General features: G+C 46.2%; 1 protein-coding gene across 1 annotated transcript in view; it reads right to left on the bottom strand.

The window, feature by feature from the left end:
• mdh1b (malate dehydrogenase 1B, NAD (soluble)) overlaps positions 1-14,589 on the bottom strand; it is a 62,282-nt gene extending 47,693 nt beyond the window's left edge. The window contains exons 1-3 of the mRNA XM_078551544.1: positions 14,566-14,589; positions 12,908-13,020; positions 4,428-4,562 (exon numbers count right to left, since the gene is read on the bottom strand). Coding sequence (XP_078407670.1) covers positions 4,428-4,562; positions 12,908-13,020; positions 14,566-14,587 — 270 coding nt within the window. The 5' untranslated portion in view covers positions 14,588-14,589. The remainder of the gene's footprint in view (positions 1-4,427; positions 4,563-12,907; positions 13,021-14,565) is intronic.
• Positions 14,590-15,760: the final 1,171 nt, after the last annotated feature.

Here is a 15,760-nt window from a genome sequence, read left to right as displayed (position 1 = left end):
ACAGTCACTACAGTTCAAAAGTACTTAATTGGCTGTGAAGTTATTTGGGATGTCCTGAGGATGTGAAAGGCACTATATAAATGCACGTCTTTCTTTAGATGTTTTTCTGGCACTGCTAAAACAGCATACCAAGGAATGTTATGAGAAAACATTAAGCAACTGGAGGAAAGTATGCCCAGGACAATAAGAACTTTGTGGTAGAAGTGTCTTTGTGTGGTACTTTAATCCTGCAGACAAAGTCATACACCTGTTATAAAGATATACCAGGAACTAAAAATGTAATAAAGAATAGTCAATATGGATTTTAAAAGGGAAGGCCATTCTTGATCAACCTTGCTGAATTCTTTGAAGAAGTAGCAGAAAAAGTGGACAAGGGTGATATAGTGGACATAATACATATGGACTTTCAAAAGGTACCTTCAATGAGATACCACACAGTCGACTCATGTTTAAAGTTACAACATGTGGAGTTGGGGATAAGTAGCAGAATGGATAATTAGCTGGCTAAAAAAAACAGTAAACAGAGTAGGGGTTATAGGTAGTTACTCAGAATGGCAGAGGTAGGAAGTGGTGTTCCACAAGGTTCAGTGCTGGGACCACTGTTGTTTGCCATTTAGAAAAATAATTAGAACTGGTGAATGAAAAGTACAATATCAAAATTTATGATTACTCCAAAATGATGGGTAAAGTTAATCTTGAGGATGACTGCAACAGAGTATGAAGACATTAACAAATTTGCAGAATGGGTGTGTAAGTGGCCAATGTGTTTTGAATAGATAAGTGTGAGATAGCAGAAATAAGGAGGATACCCACTCCTTGGAAAATAAGAGTCCAAGTGTTATAGAGACGCAAAGGGATCTAAGGGTATAAATCACTAAAAGTAGCAACACAGGTTAGCAAAGCCATGAAAAGTGCAAATAGAGTACTGGGGTTCCTTTCTGGAATATAATACCAAAGCAGAGAAGTTACTTTAAACTTATATAGAACCACATTTAGAATACTGTACACAGTTCAACATTACAATAAGAATATAGACGCACTGGAGAAGGTGCAAAGAAGATTTACAACGATGATACTGGAGCTGAGAGGCTATAACTACAGGAAAGACTGAACAGGTGGGAACTCTTTTCTCTAGAATAGAGGAGGCTGAGAGGTGACCTTTAAAATTACAAAGGGGTTTGACAGGGTAGACAAAGAGATGTTTTCACCTGTGGGGGAGTGCAAAACTATGGGCCATAAATGTAAGATAATCACTAATAAATCCAATAAAGAATTCAGAAAAAACTTCTCTACTCAGATAATGGTGAGAATGTGGAATTTGTTGCCACATGGAGTAGTTGAAGAGTACAGCATAGATGCGTTTAAAGAAAAACTAGATAAGTACATTAGAGAGAAAGGAATAGAAGGATATGTTGATAGAGTTAGATGAAGTAAGATGGGAGGAGGTTTTTGTGGAGCATTAACACCAGCATAGACCAATTGGGCTGAAGTGCCTGTTCCTGTGCTGTAAAATTCAACATAACTTAGTTGATGAGTTAATTTAACATGCACATTTCCTCCAAATCTGTGTTCTGTCCGATTTAATAACAGAACATGTATCACAATATTAATGTATCCTGATGTTGCATGACTCTTCCACTTAATCATATGCCACAATCTTAAGAATTGCATTCCATCTGGTCGCAGAACATCCCTCACTGACACTTGAAACTGGCTACAGGGATTTGTGGCATGGCCACTAGATGGAGCATCCAGTAACAATTGAGGTTGGGAGCAAAAAAATTCACAGGGTGATTCTGTTCCTACTTTCTGGGGTTGAAATCCTGTTATGTGATATTATTAATAAATATATTCACGCAATTATCTGAAATTCCTTTGCTATTTTAATGAAATACAGAATTTGCCTTTCATATGTTCAGGATGTCCCAAAGGGCTTCACAGTCAATTAAGTAATTCTAAAGTTAGCATAGTAGAGTCTTATGATGTAGTGGATCATGTCCCTGCCTCTGAGCCAGAAGTCTCAGGTTTAAGTCGCATCCTAGGACTTGCTGGCCAAGGAAAATGTATTCATACCAAATAGGAAACAGAGAGTGGGAATAAATGGGTCTTTTTCCGGATGGCATGTGGTGGCTAGTGGTGTACCGCAGAGGTCAGTGCTTGGGCCCCAGCTATTCATGATATTTATAAATGACTTGGATGAGGAAACCAAATGCAATATTTCCAATTTTGCCGACGACACAAAACTGGGCAGGGTTGTAAGGAGGCTTCAGGGCAATTTAGAAAAGTTGTGTGTGTGGGCAAACACATGACAGATGCAGTATAACGTGGATAAACGTGAAGTTATACACTTTGGTGTGAAAAACAGAAAGGCAATGTATTATTTAAATGGTGATATATTGGAAATGTGGATGTACAAAGGGATCTGGGTGTCCTTGTACACCAGTCAATGAAAGTAAACAGGCAGGTGCAGCAAGCAATTAGGTAGGCAAATGGTATGTTGGCTTTCATTGCAAGAGGATTTGAATTCAGAAGTAGGGGTGTCTTACTGCAGTTATACAAAGCCTTGGTGAGACCGCACTTGGAGTATTGCGTGCAGTTTTGGTCTCCCTACCTAAGAAAGGATATTCTTGCCATCGAGGTAGTGCAGCGAAGGTTCACTATGCTGATACCGGGGCTGGCAAGACTGTTGTATGAGGAGAGATTGGTTCGACTGGGCCTGTATTCACTGGAGTTTAGAAGAATGAGAGGGGATCTGATTGAAGTGTATAAACTTCTAACAGGGCTAAACAGACTAGATACAGGGAGGATGTTTCCCCTGGCTGGGGAGTCTAGAACCAGGGGCTACAGGCTCAGGGTACAGAACAGGCCATTTAGGACTGAGATGAGGAAAAGTTTCTTCACTCAGAGGGTGGTCAACCTGTGGAATTCTCTACCACAGAAGATCTGTGGAAGCTGGATCACTGAGTATATTCAAGAAAGAAATTGATTTTTTTTGGATATTAGGGGCATCAAGAGGTATGGCGAGAAATATGGCTTGAGATAGAGAATCAGCCATGATCATATTGAATGGCGGAGCAGGCTCGAAGGGCCGAATGGCCCACTCCTGCTCCTAGTTTCTATGTTTTTATGTCTATGTTTCTATATATCAACCTGCAAATCCTTCCAATACAGGGCGGTAAGAGTGGGAGAGATTCTTGGTCAGCCATGTGATGGAAAGAATGTTGGAGCCTCTACCATAACGATCCATAGTTCCAGATCACAACATGAATGGAAAAGTGTATGTTGCCACAGCAACTCAAACTCAGTAAACTATAACACACCACCACCAAATCTGGAATGTGGGGACTTGGCAGCCTATTTGCACAGAGCAAGTTCACACAAATAGCAATGTGATGATGACCAGATAATCTGCTTTAGTGATACCGTTGGAGGGATAAATATTGTCCAGAACACCAGAAGAAATCCTCTGCTCTTCATTGAAACAGTGCCATGAGATTTTTCATGTCTGCCTGAGATGGTAGATAGGGCCTTGGTTTAACATCTCAGCTAAAAGACAGAGCCTCTGACAGTACTACACCGAAGGTACAATACAAAATTATCAAGTCTCTGGAGTGCAACTTGAACCCATGATATTCTGACGCAGAAGCAAGAGTGCTACCACTAAGACAAAGGAATTAACAGTCTGGACTATAATGGTGCTATTTCAATTCACTTATGAGACAATTTTACCCACATGGGTAAAGCCTGTAATTGTGAGATAAAAAATTATCAATGGAATAGCAAAAAGCAAAAAGAGGATACCTGGGAATGCACATGGGAAAATGATCATAGCTGAATAGAGAGATTCCCTCTATAGGGCAGCCTTTTCCTGCACCCACAGCAAGACAAGCAAGGAGGGCCTGTAGGCCTGCCTGGAGCACTGGCTCCCTAATTGCCACTGGGTGCCTGCCTCCAGGCAGTTAAAATGCCCCCATGTTGCAATGACAGTAAAATCCCGGTCAGCCTCCTTTAACCACCCTTAACAAGGCTCTTAATGAGCTTAATTGGCTCCCTGCTTCATGAGGATCGGCAGCCCTGCTGGGTCCCAAACATGCCTATCCTAAAATGGCTGGTGGCAAGCTGACCAGAGCCTGTGTTACCAGGCCCCATCCGCCTCCGTTCCTAACCTTGGCGGGGCCCAAAAATACTGTCCAGAGTGTCAGCTCCCCACATCTGTTAGACCATTTGTAACCCACACAAGGACACTTAGTTTACAAAGTTACAAGAGGGTGTAGATTTGACATGGTCCTGAAGCTTTGCAACAGTTCACATCGAATGTAGCCCCTCTATATTCAAAAACATCTCTGACAAAACAAATCATTACAGTTTCCGACATATTTCCAACCTGCAAGTGGAACTCGGGACACTGGAGCATTTATAAATCCTACCTGTGCATACTCCATAAAGTCATTGAATCCACCCAATAGTAATCCCTTTCCACCACGCTCCACAAGCTCTCGCCATATAATTGGGGAGTGTTCATGCACCCAGTTATTTTTTTTGCACAACGCTTGAAGCCATGGCTGGAGAAAGACAACAATGAAGACATGAAATATGCTTGCTTTCTTGGTTCTCATAGTTAAAAACAGTCATTGGCAGTTGACGGGATGCACAATATTAAACAAGAATCAAAACCAAATCGACAGTTTGGATCTGATTTTAACTCACTCACACAAAGAGTTAAAATCAGGCCCATGTCAGTACTGACAATAGTGTCCTAGGTCCAACCATCTTCAGCTGCTTCATCAATGACCTTGGTCATAAGGTCAGAAGTGGGGATGTTTGCTGATGATTGCACAATGTTCAGCACCATTTGTGACTCCTCAGATACTGAAACAGTCCATGTCCAAGTGCAGCAAGAGCTGGACAATATCCAGGCTTGGCTGACAAGCGGCAAGTAACATTCACACCACACAAGTCCCAGGCAATCACCATCTCCAAGAAGAGAGAATCTAACCATCACTCCTTGACATTCAATGGCATTAGCATCGCTGAATCCCCCACTAACAACATCCTGGGAGTTACCATTGACCAGATTCTGAACTGGACTAGCCATATAAGTATAAGCCATACTGTGGCTACGAGAGCAGGTCAGAGGCTAAGAATCCTGTGACGAGTAACTCACCTCCTGACTGCCCAAAGCCTGTCCACTATCTACAAGCCACAAGTCAGGAGTGTGATGGAATACTCTCCACCTGCCTGATTGAGTACAGCTCCAACAACTCTCTAGAAGCTTGACATCATCCAGGGCAAAGCAGCCCACTTGACAGGCACCCCATCCACAAACATTCACTCCCTCCACCACCAATGCACAGTAGCAGCAGTGTGTACTATCTGCAAGATGCATTGCAGGAATTCACCAAGGCTCCTTAGACAGCACCTTCCAAACCCACAACTGCTACCGCCTAAAAGGATAAGGGCAGCAGATGCATGGGAACACCACCACCTGCAATGTCTCCTCCAAGCCACACATCATCCTGACTTGGAAATATATCGCCATTCCTTCACTGTCGCTGGGTCAAAATCCTGGAACTCCCTTCCTAACAGCACTGTGGATGTACCTACACCACATGGACCGCAACGGTTCAAGAAGACAGCCCACCAGCACCTTCTCAAGGGAAATTAGGGATGAGCAATAAAATTCTGGCTTAGTCAGCGTCACCCATATGCCATGGGAGAGGCAGAGGGAGAGTCCTTCAACTTCATTTTACCGAAACCAAGAATTTTTAACTGTGCATGAGCTCAACTGAAATTCTGGTGTTACCTTTCATTGCACCCACCTTAGACAAGTGTTCTTTTGGGCCCACATAATCTAGTCCATTATCACCCTGGAACTTACTCCTACCCATCAGGCTCCACCTGGGGTTGGGGGGGCAATATTGGCCAGCATGATCCAATTGCCCATATGCCAACCCACAGCTTGCCTGCTCATGAAGGTGAGAAAAAGCCTCGAAAAGTGTGGCCGCTTCATCATCATCCTCTCTGACATGAGAAGAAACGTTTTTACACGATGAGTAGTCAGAATTTGGAATGCACCGCCTGATAGGGTTATGGGTACAGATCTGACAGTAGCTTTCAAAATGAAATTGACTGAAAGTGTACCAACTGATACCTTAAATTGGTGTTGTGCAATGTGTAGTGCAGATATTTAGTTAATTGTCTGAAAAGTGATTCTGATATGTACATCCTGACTTTTATGTCACCTCTCCTCGTTCTCCTGACCAAAATGTATCACTTCACACTTCTCTACATTAAGTTTCGTCTGCTACATGTCTGCTCATTCCACCAGTCTGTCTGTATCCTTTTGAAGTCTATCACTATCTTTCTCACAGTTCACAATGCTTCCAAGTCTTGCATCATCTTCAAATTTTGAAATTGTGCCCTGTACACCCAGGTCTAGGTTATTAATATAAATCAAGAAAAGCAATGGCCCTTCTATATACATTCCCCCAGTCAGAAGTAAGTAAAATTTTCTGTAATTCATGTTTTAATAGGCTTGAATTAAATAATTAAACTGTTGCATAATGAAATTCTAGCTATGCTAAAGACTAGTGATTCAAAATACCTCATGGTTGGAAATAAAATGCCCACTGGCACTAATACTTTTCACTTAGAAAGCATAGCTTTACTGATGGTTGGGGACTCAAATGATTAATACATAGGAAAACAACATAATTATAGATTTAGAAATGATATGGCCAACACATTTTCTTAGAGTTCTTATACCTCAAAATTTGGCACTACGTCCCTGAGTATATCCACAGCCATGGTGCGTCAATGGGAGCAACAGTTATGATTCCATTGAGTCATTGTGCAGTGCGAATCGGGACTTATCATTTCATTAAAGTAGTGAATATGATCAGTGGGGGAGGGTGAATCTCTTGTCACCAAAATGAAAAATGTTCTTGGCTGCCCTAGTCAAGTCACTAAACTTATTTCTTTCTTTCTTTTAGTTTTCCAAAACATTCATAAGTCACTTATTGTGTACAGTGAAGACAGTTACTTGCTCAGTGCCTGAAAAATTATCTTTTTATTAATAGTGGCTTGAACGTTAATGATTGCTGTGATACTAACAACCAAGGGCAGAGCAACTGAACTAATGGTCCTTTTAAAGTACTATCTTTGACAAATTCTCCCTGGTGATCCCCAACCTTTATATACTTCTGCTCAGGGAGATATAATTGGGATATTTAGATCTCAAAGGTTCTCTCTCAACGGCAATGTCATCTGTGTAGTTTCCTCCTTGTAGGCAGCCACAGCTCTCTCTTGGGCAGTTCTTCTTTACCCAGTGAGTAATGAGCCTCTGGAATCTGTTTGCTGACTCTTTGCATACCTTCAAAAACGAATTGGGCTGGTTCTTGATTGGGGCAGAGATTGCAGCATATAGAAGGTAAATGTCCTTATAGATACACACTGCTGCCAAGGTACATCAGTTGTGGAGAGAGTGACTGTTTAAGGTGGTGAATGGGGTGTCGATCAAGTGGGCTGCTTTGTTCTGGATGGTGAATAAGTGAGATTATTTGGCTGTTACGTTACTCCATGTAATGATTCTAAATTTGTAAAAAGGACTTAAAAATTGAATGAATACACCACTGCTAATAAATGGCTCAAACTGTACTTTTAGTCTGCTACTATAAAAGATGGGAATATACATATATACATGTATATATAGATAGATATATATGATCAACATTTATGAAATGGTACTAAGTCTTCTCAAAGTAGCCTCAGCATCTTGAGTGCCAATTTTTGCACGCTGATAGTTTGTTGCAAAATTCCTTCTGTGCTCTAACCTACAGTATCCTCTGAAAACATCAGTGCAGCTCCGACATTTCCCACCTCAGCTTTCTGAAGCAATTTTGTGACAACTTATGGACAGTTCTGTACATTCATGCTCGCTGGCAATCTGGACTAAAGTTGAACAAAGAAAGAGTCCTCAGAGAAGACACTCCAAGCTATTAAATTAGAACCCAAAGCTGAAAGGATAACATGCTGTACCACTCATTGTGCCTTCCTAGAAAGCTCACCTTATATTGTCATGTCATTTCAAAGACAACTAGGGCAAAAAAAAAAAATTATCAATGACATTCCACTTCAATTTTGTCCATTCAGTCCAGAATGAGCATTGGAGTTTGAATTACTCCTGGGGGAGAATTTTCTCCCTGTTGGCCGGCCATTTGGGAGCGGGCGTGGAGCTAATCATCGCCTGCATCAGCTCCGTGCCGCCATTTTATGTGGGCGGGCCATTTAAGGCCCGACCAGCGTGAAACGCGGCTCCCGAGGACAATGGGAGTGGGCTGGCGGCGGCAGGACTGCAGGGTCCAATGGCGACCCGGCGGCCTGTTTAAATAGCACTCCTGCAGCCTTGCAAAGGCCGTGAATCATAGCAAACAGAAGGGCTCCCCAGAGCACTGCTGGTGAGCAGGCCAGGCAGGAGGGTGGGTCAGCAGGGCACTGTGCCCCTTGCTTTTCTGGCGAGTGCCTTGCTGCCCTCCCCGAGGGGGTGGCAGCACGGCGGGAGGTCCTCGTTCCTCGGGACAGGAGGAGGAGCCCCCCCCCCCCACATGACCAAACGTGTCTAGGAGGAGGTGGCAGGCATAGTCAGCTCCTACGATGTGGTGCAACCCACCTGGGTCCAGTGCCGCAAGTGTTTCAATGACCTCTTGCGCTCGGGAAGGGTGAGTACCATATTGGCACAGGTAACTTAACACTTAACACAGCAGGTAGGCTTTCCCCCAGCCAACTCCCCACCCCCAACTCTGAGAGCGGGTACAGCATTGAATCCTTCACGCCATGTGTCCCTCGCTGGGTGGGCCAGCAGATATTGCCCATGCCTAGCTCACCCTGAGAGGGTTGTGCTGAGATGGGTTCTGCACCCGCAGCATGTGGTAGACTGACACCCAGAGTAGTGTTTTGGGGGCTACCTCAAGGATCTGCACCTAGACGCAGTGTTGGAACTGCAAAACATGTCAAAGTCAGGCTGCTGACATGCTGGGAGGGGAGCTTCCAGCTGGCGGGGAACCCATCCATCTGCTGCCCTTGGCATTCCACGTGCTTGTGCATCCTTGCTTTGCAAGGTTAGACCATGTGGTAGCAAATGTGATGGAGGCAGCATGTGGGCCAGGGGGGGGTCAGCCCTGGCTTCTTGGTGTGAGTGTGCGGCAGCTGCCGGGCCACGATTCACTGGAGCCCTGCAATGTTTCACTCGGGTGGGGGTGGCAGAGATGCGATGGGAATCCAGGTACAGGCTGGACTAATCAATGCTCCTCTCTCCTTTCCAGGAGAAGACTGCACACAATGCTGCCGAGCCGATGCGGACTGGCAGAGGCCAGGCCCAGTTGGCCATAATCACCAGACATGAGCATGAAGTGATGGAGCTGGAGAGGCGCCATGCGCCCAGGTCCACCGGTGGTGGTGAGGCTGGGGTGCCAGGGGGAGGTAAGATTGCCGTGCACTGAGGTCACCATGTGTGTCACAGCGGCCATCCCACTGTTGAATGTTCAGTGATTGAAGCTTCCAACATGGGCTGACCATTGATTATGGAAGGATGAGTGCATACTGATCTGGGGGCCAGGGATGCACATTGACATTGTCTCCGCTTGAACTAATCAAATGTCCTTGTTCTTCCTGTCAGCATCACCGGGGCAGGGCCAGGAGGAGGAGGCAGAGGGGCCACCTCTAACATCTGAGGACCCAGAACAATTAGAATCACCAGCATCACACCATCTCTGCCAGGCAGGCACCAGCGCAGATACAAGCACCTCAGTGGGAATTAGATTGTCGGCTAGTGTCCCAGGGCACAACGGTGAGGGCACTTCACGCTCGCTTGAGGTATGGGCGGAGATAGAGAGTGCCCATGGCGCTGGCAGTCGGAGGACTGCAGGGGAGCAGGCACATGCTCAGTCGGTGACTGATGATGTGCCTCTGGAGTCGTCCGTGAGGCAGCAGATGCTGGAAGTGCAGCAGGGTATGCGGGAGGATCTGGCGGAGATACATGAGGCAATGTGTGGCATGGTCTCCATGCTGGAGGAGTCCACACGGAGCATCACCGATGCAATGAGCCTCATGGCCGAGCGCCATGCTTCCTCCGTGGAGAGAGTGGTAACTCTTGTGGAAAGGCTCCTCCAGGAGAATAATCAGGGCCTCCTGGGGTTGCACTCGGGCTGGCAAGCCCTCACAGCAGCACTGACCTCAGCTAGTCAGTGCCAGTGTGGGAGATGGATTGGGCGACAAGTATCACAGCTGGGTGCCCATCCATCAGTGGTGAGCAGGGAGGTCCAAACTGACCTCACGTCGGCGCAGGAGCTGCCTGTTGTCTCTGCGGGCTCCTCTCAGGGTGCTCCAGATGAAGGAGCAGCTCCTCCGCCCCTCTGCCAGTGACGGTGGGATCCGATGAGGCTGCGGCAACTGGGGAGATGCCAGCTGTGGAACTGGCCACTCCCTCCCAGGCGGGGCCAGCACAGGCTCCACGTGCTAGACGACCCCCGCCAAGGTCATCGAGGCCAACAGGACAGCAGAGTGAGCAGGCTGACTCAAATGCCAGTGCCAGGGATGGGGAGCACCTAGACGTAGCACCTGGAAACGTAAACTTAAGGCACTTAGGCACACCACGGGCATCTCACTGGTGGTTTTATGTTGCCCCGCTATGAGTTGATGACAAGTCGGTGTGATGTTGAACACCTTTGCATTCAGTTTCTTTTCTGCTTTATTTTATTAATTCATTCAATGTTTATACGTGAACGTGGCCCAGGGTGATTCCTTACTTCTGCAGGTGGACGGGAACCCACGATGTTATGAGTGACTTGTTTGTCCTTGAGCTTTATTGAACAAGGCACACAATTAATGTTCCTAACCAGACAGATGTTGCTCTCAGGTATCGAGTATGGAGCCTGTAGCCCTGGCATGTGTTGGAGGTCCATCTCTGGTGGGCTAGCTGAAGGAGCGTTGGATTAAAGCCTCTCGGGTGTTCCTGCCTCCATAGAGGATGCCTGGGTCAGCGTCTACCTCCTCAACGTTCTCCTGTGCATGCTCTTCCTCGGATTCACTACTGGACTCATTATGTACAGCCGGAGCAACTGCGTCTACATCTTCTTCCTCCACTGCGTCCCCCCTTTCCAGCGCAAGACTGTGGAGAGCGCAGCATGCAACCACTATCAGCGACACACGATCTGGGGGGTACTGGAGTGCGCCCCCTGAACGGTCCAGGCATCAGAAGCGCATCTTGAGAAGACCAATGGTTCTCTCTACCACGGCCCTTGTGGAGGTGTGGCTCCTATTGTACCGCTGCTCAGCCTCTGTTCTTGGATGGCGGAGGGGAGTCATGAGCCACCTTCTGAGGGGATAGCCCTTGTCACCCAGCAGCCATCCATCCAGCCGGACTGGAGCACTGAAGAGCCTCAGCACCTGGGAGTGTCTGAGGATGTAAGTGTCATGGGAGCTGCCTGGATACCTTTGCACAGACTTGCAGAATCTGCATTCTATGGTCACACACTATCTGCACATTCATGGAGTGGAAGCCCTTCCTGTTGATGAAGGCACCCAGCTCACCCACTGGTGCCTTGATGGTCACATGTGTGCAGTCGACTGCACCCTGGGTGTGGGGGATCCCAGCAATTGCCGCAAAGCCTCTGGTTCACTCTGCCTGGCTGGCCCTGTCCCAGCGGTAGTGGATGGAAGTTAATACAAACCTGAACAGAGCGTCTGTCACCTGCTTGACACAAGTATGGACAGCTGACTGGGAGACTCTGCAAAGATCACCCACTGACCCCTGGAGAGAGCCGGAGGCATAGAAGTTGAGGGCAGCTGTGACCTTCAATGCCACTGGCATGGGGTACCCACCTACATAGTTGACGCAGATCTCAAGGCCTATCATCTGGCAAATAGAGGTCACTGTCTCCCTTGAGAGACAGAGCCTCCTTCAGCACTGCACCTCAGACATATTGAGGTAGCTGCTGTGCCACCTGTAAACTCTGGTAGCAGGATAGTGGCGTCTTCTGCGGCCCCTTCTGCCCTGGACTTCCTGTTTGCCCAGCGCCCCTTGTGCCTGTGCCTATCCTCCCAAAGGTGGTTCCCCTGGAGGCTGAATATGGACTCCTGGCCTCCTCCCACTTCTGGCCCTCCCTTCCTCCTCAGAGGAGGTGCCTCCTGTGGAGAGCACAACTCCAATTCCCAGGGTAAGGGAAGGCTTCCTGAAACCAGCAAGGTCCCAAAAATGATGTATACTCCAGAGTCCTAACCCGAAGCCTGTTGCTCCTGTCCAAGCAGCTGTGAAGGGTTTTGAAGTATTCCTGCTCACACAGGCAAGTAGCAGTAAGTTTAAGCATTAAATGTCTGACAAATAACACTCACGACCCCACTCACCCCTCTTATCCCGCCCGTGGATGAGGTTTATAAAAATGTGTCCTACCTGCCTGCCCATTGCACCCGTGCGATGACCTGAAGATCGCACGGGCCCCGAAAAATCGGCATCAGTTACTGGCTCAAGGGCCTTAAGTGGCCCGTTAATTAATGGCGGGCGCGCATCGGAGATCATCACGTGCCTGCCCACTGATGGCACGCGGTGACGTCGGGATGCACGCCCAATGTCATCGTGTGTCGGCGTGCGAGGTCCACCCTTGTACGCCGACGTGAAAATTCTGCCCCTAGATTCAGCATCTTGGAACCAACTCAGCACTCAGTCTGAGCTGCACAATTCTTTGCATAGCATGACTTCCCTTATTGTGGAAACTAGCATACCTATGCCAATGAAACTTCATAAACAATTAGATTCAAAGAAACACAAATGTCAGATCTGAAATGCAGCTGATTTTAACTTCTTTATGTATATAAAGAGTTGTTTTTCTGTTTTCAATACCACACAGTGACTAACCTGCCAATTTTCGGGTGCTTGGACAATTTTATGGACCTGGAAGTCTGGCAAGTTTTTCTGAAGATATTCTGCCACAAATTCTGCCTTGGCATAATAAGGACAGTTTGCTTTACCTGCAAAAATCAAAACAAATTAAAAACTATGTAATCTTCATCTTGCCGTAAGAACATCACCATAAGAGCAGGAAAAGGCTGGGTTTCTGCCCTGGGTCCCTAGTCAGTGATCCTGACTGGACATATAGGGTGCAGTACAAAGAGAGAGAACCAACTTGCATTAAAGAAGAAAGATAAAGACTTTGCATTTAGATAGAACCAGGATGCCCCAAAGGTGCATTTCTGGGGATGCTAGCTGGCTGTCTGTTTTACACAGATCAACCTCCCTACCTGTCGTCTTGTCATTATCCTTTAAACTCTTTCTCTCCGCGAATCCATCAAATTGCTCCTTGAACTCACTTATACTGCCCATTTCCAGGGATTTTTCCTGTTCCTATTTCACAGCTGTGAATGGAAAATTTGTTGCCAAGTTTCCTAAATTAGTGACCACACTTCAAAAGTATGTCATTGGCGCTGCTAAGTGTTTTGGGACATCTTGAGGCTGTGAAAGGTGTTACAAAAATGCAAGTCTTTCTTTCTTTCTCTTGGGCCAGCTTTTAAAAATGATAATCCTCTCCACTGGGACACACTTGCTGGAATACAGTTGCATGAGCACTGGAACTGTGCCTCCCCAGGATCTTTGCTCAACTGTCTACTAGTCATGAGTAGTCGCACTCTTACCTCAGAGTTAGACATTTGAGCCCCACTCCAGAGACTTGTGCATAAATTCTGGCTGATACTTCATTGCAGTACTGAGGGAGTGCTGCACTGTCAGAGGTGCCAACTTTCAGACGAGACATTAAATCAAGGTTTTCTCTCTCGGGTGGGATGTAAATCTACCTGCCCTCTCAGGTGGATACAAAGAAAAGCAGGGGAGTTCTCCTGGTGTACCTGGTCAGTATTTATCTCTTAACCAATACCACTAGAAAAAAACACATTATTCGGTTATTGCAGTTTCCCGCTGGGAGCAAATTAACTGCCACGTTTTCCTGAATTATGCCACGAGCTACAGCTCAAAAGAGTAATTAATTGGGTGTAAATCATGTAGAATTCACAGCACAGAAACAGGCCATTGAGCCCAATGGTGCTTCTCCTCCACACGAGCCTCCTCTCTTCCATCAACATATGCTTCAATTCCTTTCCCCAGCCCCTTGCACTCAGCTCGCTTCTCCAGAAATGCACCTTTGGAGCATCCTGGTTCCGTCTAAATGCAAGTTGGTTCTCTCTCTCTCTCTCTGTACTGTACCCTATATGTCCAGTCAGGGTCACTGACTAGGGACCCAGGGCAGAAACCCAGCTGTGCATTAACCTCCATCTTTCACCCCCCCATCCCCCAGGTCTGGGGCACCGAGGCCAGTGGCCAATGTTAATTCCACTGCTCGCCCGCCCCCCTTGCTGCCCTTTCTGAGATTAATCCTGTTACTTTGCTCCATTTCCTTAGAGGCGAAATTTATAACCCGAGCTCAGCCGTTTAAACGATTACCATCGTTTTGTTATTATTTATATATATATATATTGTTTTTTCATGCTTTGTTTTCATTTAAGACGAAGACGCCTCCGACCCACCTGCCACCACAAACTTGGCCATTTTGTTTGAGGCGTTGCCAGGCAACGGGGAGCGCCCGGACCCAAATAGCGGTTGCACCGAGCGCGCCGCCCATTTCCCCTTCCGGCTACAGCAAGAGCTGCGATCATAGGGTTCCACACTCCTGCCATCTATGGCTATTGTGACCTAAACAGAGACCTAAACAAAATAATAAGATCTATCAGCCAAGCTTCTGGGGAAATTTTGATCGAAAAAAAAAGTGGTCAAGACTTTAAAACAGTGGTTTTGGTGCATTTGGATTACATCTGGAGCAGGCAGCATAGAAAGGACAAAACAAAATAAAAACAGAATTACCTGGAAAAACTCAGCAAGTCTGGCAGCATCGGCGGAGAAGAAATCAGTCAACGTTTCGAGCCCTCATGGCTCTTCGGCAGACAAGTTGAGTTAACTCAGTAGGCCAGAGGAAATATTCCCAGTTTTATTGGTGCTTCATTTTAAAGTATACAAGACCAGTTCAGACCAGCATTCTTGTTTCCCAGTTTTCACTTTTTTCCCCCTTCTGGATGGAAACAAAGGTGCTGTTCCAGGAAGGAAAAGTGGGCAATATATTCACCTAGCTCCTAGGGGTCCCAGAGACAATGATCAACCTAAATGATGCTTTAGTTGGACCACACCCTGTCCATTTCTGGTCATCAAGTAGGGTTGCCAATTGTGATTAAATGTATTCCTGGAGGTTTCATCACATGACTTTCCTCCACGCTCCAGCCATTAGTTGGCCAACACATCCGTCCTCGTGACACACTGCCTTCCTACGTCAATTGGAAAGGAAAAAGACTCATTACCCATTGTTGGTAGTATAGAACTTAAGTATTGCTGAAAAAATACATCTTGTTGAAGCTTTTCTTCTTGCACTCATCAGGACAATCGCAAGAATACCAATGTCAGGAAAAGCAACAACTTTATACTGTATGAAAAGAGATTGATTGGTTGACATGTGGACTGTGGTTGGCAGAGGTGTTGCCATGAAGAATGCACCAGTTAATGGTGACTGACAGTTAACAGTCAAGCATTGTTTGAAATTTATCCAATCAGCCCATGCTTGCACAACTCCAACATCAGATTTGATTCTGCGATTGGACAACACTTGCTAAATAATCCTCAGTGTGTTAAGAATTACGCTGACAATCAATTTAATATTGTCAGTTGGGCTCACAG

This window comes from Cetorhinus maximus, chromosome 11 (assembly GCF_964194155.1).
Source record: "Cetorhinus maximus chromosome 11, sCetMax3.hap1.1, whole genome shotgun sequence".
NCBI lineage: Eukaryota > Metazoa > Chordata > Chondrichthyes > Lamniformes > Cetorhinidae > Cetorhinus > Cetorhinus maximus.
This window is presented reverse-complemented; position numbering and strand designations above follow the sequence as displayed.